This window comes from Strongylocentrotus purpuratus, unplaced genomic scaffold (assembly GCF_000002235.5).
Source record: "Strongylocentrotus purpuratus isolate Spur 01 unplaced genomic scaffold, Spur_5.0 spur5_scaffold_4, whole genome shotgun sequence".
Taxonomy (NCBI): domain Eukaryota; kingdom Metazoa; phylum Echinodermata; class Echinoidea; order Camarodonta; family Strongylocentrotidae; genus Strongylocentrotus; species Strongylocentrotus purpuratus.
Genome location: NW_022145610.1, coordinates 23,561,227 through 23,573,927, shown reverse-complemented (window position 1 = coordinate 23,573,927; position 12,701 = coordinate 23,561,227). Strand labels below are relative to the sequence as shown.

General features: G+C 37.8%; 2 protein-coding genes across 2 annotated transcripts; one reads left to right on the top strand and one right to left on the bottom strand.

The window, feature by feature from the left end:
- Nucleotides 1-2,803: 2,803 nt before the first annotated feature.
- On the bottom strand, nucleotides 2,804-6,066 carry LOC754997 (insulin-like growth factor-binding protein complex acid labile subunit). Its single transcript, XM_030997240.1, has one exon. It carries the CDS (start codon nucleotides 6,064-6,066, stop codon nucleotides 3,259-3,261), a length of 2,808 nt encoding a protein of 935 aa, XP_030853100.1. The 3' UTR covers nucleotides 2,804-3,258.
- A 1,680-nt stretch (nucleotides 6,067-7,746) lies between these two features.
- Nucleotides 7,747-12,100, top strand: LOC100888834 (slit homolog 3 protein-like). The gene has a single exon (XM_030998257.1). The coding sequence runs from the start codon at nucleotides 7,992-7,994 to the stop codon at nucleotides 10,797-10,799; it is 2,808 nt and encodes a 935-aa protein (XP_030854117.1). The 5' UTR covers nucleotides 7,747-7,991; the 3' UTR covers nucleotides 10,800-12,100.
- The last annotated feature ends 601 nt before the right edge of the window (nucleotides 12,101-12,701 follow it).

Here is a 12,701-nt window from a genome sequence, read left to right as displayed (position 1 = left end):
AAAGACTTTCATGGAGCACCTCTATCTTGTGGTTGGATGTGATTATTCTGAAATACCAAAGGAACCTCTCCATTTACAAACAAATTATGGATATCGTGGGGAATTTTCAAAATGTTCTTACTACAGACTTGTTTATAATATGTAAATTGAAACAATTTTATAAATCCGTGAATCGTTTATGAATAATTCAAAAATAAAAATGTTGAGGGCTATAAATTCTTTCTCCCCCTCCTCTCTCTCTTATATTTTTCACAAATATCAAATCAACTCGACAGCCTCTATGCATGTTCATGTATATCCAGTATACAGATAGACATGTGAATGTAGTGGGCTGATATCATAACCAGTAAACCATTTACATGTAGGAATTCTAAGTAATGAGGATTCCTTGCGCAAATATAATTCCATTCCAATTCCTGTGAATTTGTTCTTTTATTGCATGGAGAAAGCATTTTGCTTTGGTGTATTTTATTTGGGCAAAACCAACTTTATTTCTGTATTCATTGAGATAAGCATGACTTGTTTTTTGTTATGGCCATCATGTCAATTTTTTCCTCAAAGTATATCATATATACAAAAAATGTGCAATTATTTTTGTCTAAACTCTACATTGTGTTTACATGTCAGCATCATAGATGTACATTATTTTTTATTCCAGGATCGTATTGCTTATTTCCATTAGACGATATCCGTTTCCGTTCATTTTGTGTATGTTAACATGCAGGAAGGAAGAGAGATAATGTTTGCACATTGTACCTGTATCTGTCCCCCCGGGAGCGCCGCCTCTGACTGAGAGTTATCTTTATCAGGAAGTTCAGCAACTAAACATACTTGTATACATTGTATCTGTCAAGTAATGTATTTGTTGGTATATAAGTTTGAAGTAACTATGCTTTTGATGACACAAAAGATATAGCAAGTGGAACACAATGTCAGTGAATTAGGCATCCAACAGTTTATGAAAATGTTGTTCTTGCTTTAGAGGAATCTGTATATTTGTATGTTATATAATATATATGTATAGTTATTAAATAGATAATGACAAATGAATATGAAAATGTGTGTATAATTGTACATCATTTTCATTTTTTGTATGAGTACTGCATACAAATTAGAATGTATACATTGTGTATTGAAGGCTGGAAATGAGTTACTGTAGGGTTTTATGGCAGTAAAAGAAAGAAAGGGAACATTTCGGTGGGTAAAGATGAGAGACGAGAGAGAGAGAGAGATGGGAGATAGAAAGATGGGGAGAGAGAGAGAGAGAAAGATGGGGAGAAATAGAGAGATGGGAGAGAGAGAGAGAAAGCAAAAGATGGGGAGAGAGATGGGGGAAATGAGAGGGAGATTTTCAAACGGAGAGGTATGAAATGGAAGGAAAGAGCATGAGTGATGGAATGAAATATGTGGAAAAGGAGTATGTTGCACTTTAACAAAAAATGTGAAGCTGATTTTTAATTGCAAGTTCTAAAGTGACTACATTTATTCCTTTTTAGTAGCTTTTACTTCCAGCTGTTTTGGGGGAATAAATCCAGCAAATATCTGCAGATAGCAGAGTACTGGTATTCATACAGTAGTGATGCTCTTTAAAATTCATGCTTGATGATCAACGAGAGTAAATATACTTAAATAGAGATCATCTGAGCAACACTGAACAAGTTATTAGATTGGCCGATTTTGGGACTGAAACAACAAAAAACAAAAAACGCGAATAAAACAAAGTTCAAATGGTATCAATTCATACAAAAATATACAATATATAAAGTTTCAAGTTTTATTTTCTATTCAAATCCATATCAACACAATTTATGAAAGTATAAAATAAAAATTACATACAATATAGAAAACAGAGAACACACACAAAATGGAAATATCTTGTGACAAATATAGCCGAATTATAAACTTTTAATCAATAGAAATGAATTGGGAAAACTGCAAATAAAACCGTAGGTTCTGTCGAGGCAGTCCCAGTTATTAAAATATACATACAAGTTCCAACAATTGCCTTTTAAAGATATAACAATAACACAACAGTGTACAAAACATAGTAGACTTATTAATATGCATACATTACTATTGATTTAAAAACAGAAGTATTTTTTAATTTTTGATTTTAAAGACTTAAAGAAAGTAGAATCACAGATATCTCTCGGGAGAGAATCCACATTTTTGAACCGGTGTGTCTAAAAGTAAATAAAAAATTTGTTGATGGACATTCATAAATAAAGTAATTATATTTCTAACTTTCTTGTATTATAATTATGAACAGATTGTTTACATTTCATCGTAGTGGCAAGAGTAATCGGCAGTTAATCAGTTTTATGTTTAAAAACCATGAGTGATATACAATATTGATACAACTGATAAATATTTAAAAACTGTACTTGTTGAAATAATGGTTTTGAATGGGCATTGAAATCATACATAAGACATATTCTTACTATACGCTTTTGTAATATAAGCAGTGGTTGCAATCTTGTTGGATATGTGTTGCCCCATACAACATTACAATACATTACATACAATAAAATCAAAATGTTTTGTGGCAAGATATGACGTAATCAATGAACGTGCATTGTTTTAGCTGAAAAAATATACCTCCTGACACTATGAATATGACGGACAAAGAAAGAGGACAAAATATACAGTTCCTCAGGTAGACAAAGGAACATCCCTTCACTGCTATTATGTAAAATGTGTAGAACAGGTGAATATGCATGTGACACCTGTTCTACACATTTTTACATAATAGCAGTAAAGGGATGTTCCTTTATCTACCTGAAGAACTGTATATTTTGTCCGCTTTCTTTGTCCATCACATTCATAGTGTGAATATACATTATACATAGTTCGACGAATGATTGATACATGAAAGAGTGTTATGCCATCTACGGTGGTATGATATCCAATATGCATGCAGTAAACTACATAATATACCAATTACAAATAAACTATGTCTATATATGAAAGAGGGCCCAGCGCTCTTGTTAAGTTTTCCAGACTTTAATTGCTCTCTACTTCTATTTATTGTTTTCACTGGGTAAGACAAGGACCAGCTTGTTCATTTGCTTGCTGTTAAAATAAAAAGTAAACAAAAGAATATTCTTGCACATGTAATCATGCAACCAGTTAAATTGTAGCTTTAATCCTCTAGCACACTTTTCAAAGGTAATGTACAAGGCTATTAAAATTGCCTCAGATTCATATTTTGAACATTTTGGGGATCGGATTTTTTTAATACAAAAACCTGATTGCCCATTAAAGAGGAATGGCATTGTTGATAGCCTTATTTGCTCTCATACTTCTCTCAAACTGAGCCCAAAATAGTTCCTGTCCATCTTCATCATCCGTCCACAACATGTAAGGTTTGTTCCTACTCATGAACAACCTGACAAGATATGGCAGGTTCTCATCCTCGATGTCCTCCAAAAATATCAAGATGATTTTGTCCGGACCTGTTTCGTTGAGATGCTCCAGTGCCATACGGAGCTTGGTCATGCACCAGGCATCACTTATAGATTGGTTGCTTATCAACAAGACAGTCTTGAAGCTGTTATCCAGGGCGTCATTGATGGCATTAATGTAGAACATTCCAAGATGGAGGTCTCTGTCCCCGTAGATGATGTTCTGCAGATGCGGGAACCTCTCCTCCAGGGCAGGTTTCATGACCCGATCAACCCATTCCTCTTCCTCTTCAAGGAACATGAGGTTCAAATGAAACTCGTAGTTATCTGCATCAAAGTCTTCTGCCATTTCTTCGTAGCCAACAACAGCTAGTTTAAGAAGGAAAAGCTTGTGATTCAACCACCAACGTCTGTTGTAAGCAAGCAATGTTATTAGGAAAAGGAGAATACCTGTGAAGGAAATACCTGCTATTAGAAAGATATTGACTCCACAATGATCCTCAGGATGAAAGGACAGTATCGGCTGTTTTGAGAGTCCTTTCAGGGACGTCCCGGAGCACAGGGTCTGATCTGCATGTTTGAAATCAATGTCGGCAGAGTCCAACCACTGCCTGAACCATGCCAAGGAGCACGTACAGGAGAAGGGGTTGTTGGAGATGTCTAACCTAAGGGAAGTATTACCTGGTAGAACTGTCCCAGGTTTAATGGTGCTGATTTGATTCCCAGGTAGATAAAGATCCGTCAGTCTTAGTGTCTGGGCGAAAGTTTTGGGGTCCAGACTACTCAGGATATTGTTCTGGAATGTCAGCACGTTCAGGCGGAATAGGCCATTGAATATGTCTCCAGGAACCTCCCCCAGATTGTTCTCACCGATATAAAGGTACCTTAGGGAGGAGAGAGGACTGAACAGTCCTGACCTTAGCGTATGTATTCTTGAGTTGGTCATATCAAGATAGACCAATTGTGAAAGATTCTGAAATACCCTGACATCAAGGTCATGCAAATAGTTGTCTTTGATTCGCAACTTACGAAGCGAGAAGAGACCGGTGAAAAGTGATTGATGTTTGACTTCATCATATAGGTCAGTACCTTCTAACTGTGCCTTCTCCATACGCAGTTCGCTTAAACTACTCATATTGGAAAACTGCTCTGTTGATGTTAGTGACACCTGGATGGGTGCATTTGATAGGTCCAGAATGAGCAGTGTATGCAGTTGACAAAAGGAATTTTCCAAAAATGTTGACTGCTCATTTTCCAGGTGCAGTTCTTTCAAATTAAATAAGCCTGTGAAAGCTTTGTAATTATAGTAAGTGATTTTATTGCCAGATATGTTTAATGCCTCCAAATTGGTTAGCCCATTAAATCTCTCCTTGGAAAGACCTTTTAAAGCATTGTTCGTTATGTCAAGCATACGAAGAGTCTTGATTGTCCAAAGCTGTTGGTCATTGTTCAGTGATTCGATTCTGTTACTTGAGAGGGATATGGTAAGAAGGGATGACATACCATAGAAGTATCCAGGAGAGAGAGTCTGTAATAAATTTCCAGATGCATTCAGTTGTTTCAAACTTTGCAGGCAAGCAAATGTCCCATATGAGAAGGATGTTAATTTGTTGTATGAAATGTCTAGTTCTGTAAGTGACTCCAGACGACAAAATGACTGATTAGTGAGGATTTTGAGTTGGTTCAGATTCAAGGAAAGCACTTCCAATGTTGTGAAGCCCCAGAGTGCACCCTCTTGTACAGTCTCAAGCTTATTAGCTGATAACGTTAGACTTTTGATGGTTGGGTAAGTGATGGACAGATTAGAAGCAAAGTCAGGTGGTAAAAGATCATGGATCTGGCAGCCAAACATAGATAAATGTTCGATGTAAGTCATGCCAAGGAAAGGTTGAATGTCAAATGAGTTGATTTGATTTCCTGAAAGCATAATTTGTTGTATCAAATTCAGATGCAAAAAGCTTTGTGGTTGTAGAATTTGAATTTTGTTAGATACGAGGTTCAAACTGCTGATTGTTGTGTTGTGCAGAGGAAGAAAGTCCTCTTGTTGAATTTCTTCAACCTCATTGTGGTCCAGGTTTATTTCTTCCAGATGGGACCATTGAGAACATCCCTCAAAGTTGATACTCTTGATTTTGTTCCCACCGAGTTCCACCGTTGACAGGTTGAGTATGTTTGAAAAGGCTTCGTGAGGAACAGCTTTCAGGTGATTTGCCTTCAACAGCAGCTTTGTGAGTAGCATGTTCTTCAGAAAGATTTTTGGAGGTATAGACTCTAGATTGTTCCCATTGAGGATGAGAGTACTTAGCTTTGTCAAGGTCCAGAAAGTACTGCTCTGTATAGAAATTATAGGGTTCTTACTCAGGCTAAGGAGGGTTACATTTGGAACATCCTGAAAAGAACTGTTGTAGAGGACGGTCAGTTTGTTGACAGACAAGTCGAGCTCAGTGACACCTTGGGGTAGATCCTGAGGAACTTCTGTGAGTCCAAGGTGCTGACAGTTTGCAGTAACTCCATCACTGGAGTTCTTCAGTCGACATTTTTGGGGAGTCTTGACAGTTTCTGCACCAAATGCAGCAGATAGGTTCACCTGTAGCCAAAAAAGTCCTACTGCAAGGAGTAGTATCTCGAGATAAATTTTGCAGCTTACTGTGTAAACTGCCATAATTCTCTAATACCGGACAGGTGGAAATATATAGTCAGTGCGCTTGTGAGATATTACAGTATCATCAAAAACAAGAATTTATCAGAGTGCTCATCTAAAATGTTCCATTTTCAATCTGCACACAAATAATAACTTCCTGATTTTAATGCTGGAGCTTCTAATTCGTATGCAACTAGCAGGACGCCAATAGGATCGCTTTACAATATCTCCTATAAATAATTATTTTTAAAAGGATTTTGAAAAAGAATTTTGCTGTATTTGGTTCGGTGTAACCCAGGCGTGAGACAGGAAGATTGTATTCTATGTGACATCCTGTTTTATTTCCTCTCGGTTTCGATCTAGGAATATTTATAACCCGGTCAGATTGAGGAAGTTTATGAAGAATGCATGTAAAGATCTTTTTCATGTCACTTAAGCCTCGTACAGAAATGAAGTGGTAAACCGCTGCAGATTTGTTTGTATAATATGTAAATGAATGGCCACTGCGCACAACAAAGGTTCTACACATATTCACTGAGCTCTGTGTTATAAGATGTGAAGAATGTGAAGTTTGAAAAATGTGTATAAAAACGCTGCAGTTTACCAGTTAATATCTGAACAAGGCTTTATTGTCGTATTGGGTAAGTCATAGAAAATCATAATCAACGAGGCTTAAATGGGTTCCCTTTCTCTCTCTCTCTCTCTCTCTCTTTACACCCTTAAAAAAGAGGCACTCACCAGGGATGAATAAAGTCAGGGATGAGAATAGGAAATGGGCATTTGTCGACGGAAAAGGGGCCCCCATCAGATTTTGAAAGGGGCACTTTTGGCGTTCATGAAAAAGTGGTGGGCACTGTGCCCCCCCCCCCGGGAGCGCCGCCTCTGGCTCTTTATCAGGAAGTTCAGCAACCAAACATTCTTGACACGTTGACAGGATCTAATTACCTGTTCAGATTACCAAGATTCATCGTACCGTATCAGGACAATTGCCCCCTTGGACAATCACCACCCCCCGGAAAACTAACCCCAAGGACAATAATCCCCCGAAAAACACCCCACAGAAAATTACCCCCCATGGACAATGACCCCCCCCCCCCCCAGGAAAATTACCCCCGTGGACAATTACACCCACCCCCGAAAATTACCCCCCCCCCCCTTTTTTTTTCATTAAAGGGGGAGTCAACCCTGATAATAAGTTGGTTTTATGAAGAGTAGTTTGTTTTTCGGGGGGGGGCTGATTGTCCGGAGGGTGATTATCCAGGGGGTAATTGTCCTTGAACCTCATTGTACAGCTATGCAAAAATCACAAGTCTGAACGTTGTATAACAAAGAATTGACAATTCTAAACAGAATTAGAGTCCACTTGAGAATGGTGTATTGTATCGGTAAAGGGGTACTTTTCACTCCCCAAAGCCCGGCTCGTAGTACACAAAAATCCGACCCGTATTGACTTTACACACCGGACTTAGGGGGGGGGGGTGTTTTCAAAAGGAGGAACATGCATACGCGTACCCTAAATAACACTGAGTGGGGGCGGGGGTATTACACGCATTCTGCATAAACTTCCTCACTTTCAACACGCTATAAATATTCCTAGATACCGTTATTATAAAAACCAAGAGGAAATCAAACAGGATGTCACATAAACACACAATCTTCCTGTCTCACACTTGGGTTACGTTAAACCCAATACAGCTACATTCCTTTTCAAAATCCTTTTCAAAATACTTATTTCTAGGAGACATTCTTAGGTCCTACTGGCATCCTTGCTAGGTGCATACGAATTAGTAGCTCCAGCACTTTAATCAGGAAGTTATTATTTTGTGTGCAAATGGAAAGTGGAACATTTTAGACGAACACTCTGATAACTTCTTGTTCTTAATGAAACTGTAATATCTCGAAAGTACACTGACTATATATTTCCACCTGTCCGTTATTAGAGAATTATGGCAGTTAACACCGTGAGCTTCAAAATTCGTTTCGAGCTACTACTCCTAGCAGTAGGACTTATTTGGCTACAGGTGCACCTACCTGATGCTTTTGGTGCAGAAACTGTAAAGACTCCCACAAAATGCCGGCTGAAGAACTCCAGCGATGGACTTACAGCAAACTGTCAGCACCTTGGACTCACAGAAGTTCCTCAGGATCTACCCCAAGGTGTGACCGTGCTCGACCTGTCTGTCAACGAACTGACGGTCCTCCACAACAGTTCTTTTCAGGATGTTCAAAATGTAACCTTCCTCAGCTTGCACATAAACCGAATAAGTTCTATACATAGCAGGACTTTCTGGAAGTTGACAAAGCTCAGTTTTCTCATCCTCAATGGGAACAATCTAGAGTCTATATCTCCAAAAATCTTTCTGAAGAACATGCTACTCACACAGCTTTTGTTGAATGACAATCACCTGAAATCTGTTCCCCATGAAGCCTTTTCAAACATACCCAACCTGTCAAATGTGGTACTCGGTGGGAACAAAATCAAGAGTATCAACTTTGAGGGATGTTCTCAATGGTCTCATCTGGAAGAAATATACCTCGACCAGAATGAGTTGGAAGAAATTCAACAAGAATATTTTCTTCCTCTACAGAACACAACAATCGGCAGTTTGACCCTCACGGCTAACAAAATTCAAATTCTACAACCACAATGCTTTTTGCATCTGAATTTCATACAAGAAATTCTGCTTGGAGGAAATCCAATCAACTCATTTGACATTCAACCTTTCCTTGGCATGACTTACATCGAACATTTATCTATGTTTGGCTGCCAGATCCATGATCTTTTACCACCTGACTTAGCTTTTAATCTGTCCGTCACTTACCCAACCATCCGAACTCTAACTTTATCAGCTAATAAGATCGAGACTGTACAAGAGGATGCATTCTGGGGCTTCACAAAGTTGGAAGTGCTTTCCTTGAATCTGAACCAACTCAAACTCCTCACGAATCAGTCATTTTGTCGTCTGGAGTCACTTACAGAACTAGACATTTCAAACAACAAATTAACATCCTTCACAAATGGGACATTTGCTTGCCTGCAAAGTTTGAAACAACTGAATGCATCTGGAAATTTATTACAGACTCTCTCTCCTGGATACTTCTATGGCATGTCATCTATTATTACCATATCCCTCTCAAGTAACAGAATCGACGCACTGAACAATGACCAGCAGCTTTGGGCAATCAAGACCCTCTGTATGCTTGACATATCGAACAATGCTTTAAAAGGTGTTTCCAAGGGGAGATTTCATGGGCTAACCAACTTAGAGGCATTGAACATATCTGGCAATAACATCAATTACTACAGTTACACAGCTTTCACAGGCTTATTAAATTTGAAAGAGCTGTACCTGAAAAATGAGCGGGCAGCATTTCTGGAAAATTCCTTTTGTCAACTGCATACATTGCTCATTCTGGATCTATCAAATGCACCCATCCAAGTGTCACCAACATCAACAGAGCAGTTTTTTAATATGAGTAGTTTAAGAGAACTGCGTATGGAAAAGGCACAGTTGAAAGATACTGACCTATATGATAAAGACAAACATCAGTCACTTTTCACCGGTCTCTTCTCGCTTCGTACGTTGCGAATCAAAGACAATTATTTGCATGACCTTGACGTCAGGATATTTCAGAACCTTTCACAAATGGTCCATCTTGATATGTCCAACTCAAGAATACACACGCTAAGGTCAGGACTGTTCAGTCCTCTCCCCTCCCTAAGGTACCTTTATATCGGTGAGAACAATCTGGGGGAGGTTCCTGGAGACCTATTCAATGGCCTATTCCGCCTGAACGTGCTGACATTCCAGAACAATATCCTGAGTAGTCTAGACCCCAAGACTTTCGCCCAGACACTGAGACTGACGGATCTTTATCTACCTGGGAATCAAATCAGCACCATTAAACCTGGGACAGTTCTACCAGGTAATACTTCCCTTAGGTTAGACATCTCCAACAACCCCTTCTCCTGTACGTGCTCCTTGGCATGGTTCAGGCAGTGGTTGGACTCTGCTGACATTGATGTCAAACATGCAGACCAGACCTTGTGTTCCGGGACGTCCCTAAAAGGACTCTCAAAACAGCCGATACTGTCCTTTCATCCTGAGGATCATTGTGGAGTCAACATCTTTCTAATAGCAGGTATTTCCTTCACAGGTATTTTCCTGTTCCTGATAACATTGCTTGCTTACAACAGACGTTGGTGGTTGAATCACAAGCTTTTCCTTCTTAAACTAGCTGTTGTTGGCTACGAAGAAATGGCAGAAGACTTTGATGCAGATAACTACGAGTTTCATTTGAACCTCATGTTCCTTGAAGAGGAAGAAGAATGGGTTGATCGGGTCATGAAACCTGCCCTGGAGGAGAGGTTCCCGCATCTACAGAACATCATCTACGGAGACAAAGACCTCCATCTTGGAATGTTCTACATCAATGCCATCAATGACGCCCTGGATAACAGTTTCAAGACTGTCTTGTTGATAAGCAACCAATCTATACGTGATGCCTGGTGCATGACCAAGCTCCGTATGGCACTGGAGCATCTAAACGATACAGGTCTGGACAAAATCATCTTGATATTTTTGGAGGACATCGAGGATGAGAACCTGCCATATCTTGTCAGGTTGTTCATGAGTAGGAACAAACCTTACATGTTGTGGACGGATGATGAAGATGGACAGGAACTATTTTGGGCTCAGTTTGAGAGAAGTATGAGAGCAAATAAGGCTATCAACAATGCCATTCCTCTTTAATGGGCAATCAGGTTTTTGTATTTAAAAAATCCCATCGCCAAAATGTTCAAAATATGAATCTGAGGCAATTTTGATAGCCTTGTACATCACCTTTGAAAAGTGTGCTTGAGGATAAAAGCGACAATTTAACTGGTTGCACGATTACATGTGCAAGAATATTCTTTTGTTTACAGCTTATTTTAACAGCAAACAAATGAACAAGCTGGCCCTTGTCTTACCCTGTAAAAACAATACAGAAGTGGAGAGCAATTAAAATATAGAAAGCTTAACAAGAGCGCTGGGCCCTCTTTCATATATAGACATAGTTTATTTGTAATTGGTATATTATGTAGTTTACTGCATGCATATTGCATATCATACCACCGTAGATGGTATAACACTCTTTCATGTATCAATCATTCGTCGAACTATGTATAATGTTTATTCAGGAGGTTTATTTTTCAGCTAAAACAATGCACGTTCGTTGATTACGTCATATCTTGCCACAAAATATTTTGATTGTATTGTACATAATACAAAGGTTTTACTGTATGTAATGTATTGTAATGTTGTATGGGGCAACACTTACCCAACAAGATTGCAACGACTGCTTATATTACAAAAGCGTATAGTAAGAATATGTCTTAATATGTCTGATTTCAATGCCCATTCAAAACCATTATTTCAACAATTACAGTTTTTTAATATTTATCAGTTGTATCAATATTATATATCACTCATGGTTTCTAAAACTGATAAACTGCCAATTAATATTGCCACTATGATGAAATGTAAACAATCTGTTCATAATTATAATATTAGAAATTTAGAAATATAATTTTTTTATTGATAAATGTCCATCAACAAATTCTTTATTTACTTTTAGACACACCGGTTCAAAAATGTGGAATTTTCTCCCGAGAGATATCCGTGATTCAACTTTCTTTAACTCTTTAAAATCAAGAATTAAAAAATATTTCATCTGTTTTTAAATCAATAGTAATGTATGCGTGTTAATAAGTCTACTATGTTTTGTACACTATTTTGATATTGTTATATCTTTAATAGGCAATTGTTGGAATTTGTATATATCTTTTAATAACAGGGACTGCCTCGACAGAACCTTACGGTTTTATTTGCAGCTTTCCCAATTCATTTCTATTGATTAAAAGTTTATAATTCTGCTATATTTGTAAAGATGTTTCCATTTTGTGTGTGTTCTCTGTTTTCTATGTTGTATATAATCTGTATGGTATACTTTCATAAAATGTGTTATTATGGATTTGAATTTAAATAAAACTTGAAACTTGATATATTGTATATTATCGTATGAACTGATATCATTTGAATTTTGTTTTATTCGTGTTTTTTGTTTTTTTGTTTTTTGTTGTTTCAGTCCCCAAATGAGCCTTTCTAAAGCTATTGTGGAGCCCCACAGAATACCCCCCCCCCTATTTTTTTGTATATCTTTGACTATGTATGTATGACACAAGTATATTTCTAGCCCCCATATATATAGTCCCTCCTCTTAGTTAATTAGGTACCCCCTCCTGCGAGAGTGGCCTCATCCACAACTAACCTAAACACACCAGCTGGGATACCAGGAGTGGCTTCTCACTTTGTTTTGCCATGCATCCTAGTCAACACTTTTCTTATTTTGTCTTCCTTTAATAGGTAAGAAAGAATCTTATATTATTCAATTGTGTTATATTCTTGTTGTTCATAATATGTGTATTTCTAAACTATTAGCTTCACTATTCACATATCTTGTATTACTGTGTAAAAAGAGATATTAATGATCTTTGCCAATGAGATGTTGGATTATATGACATGTGGACTATGGGTGGAAATATAAGAAATGCCATGTGGGAAGAAATGCCATGTGGGAAGAGATAATGTCATTAATGTACATAGTAATTACTT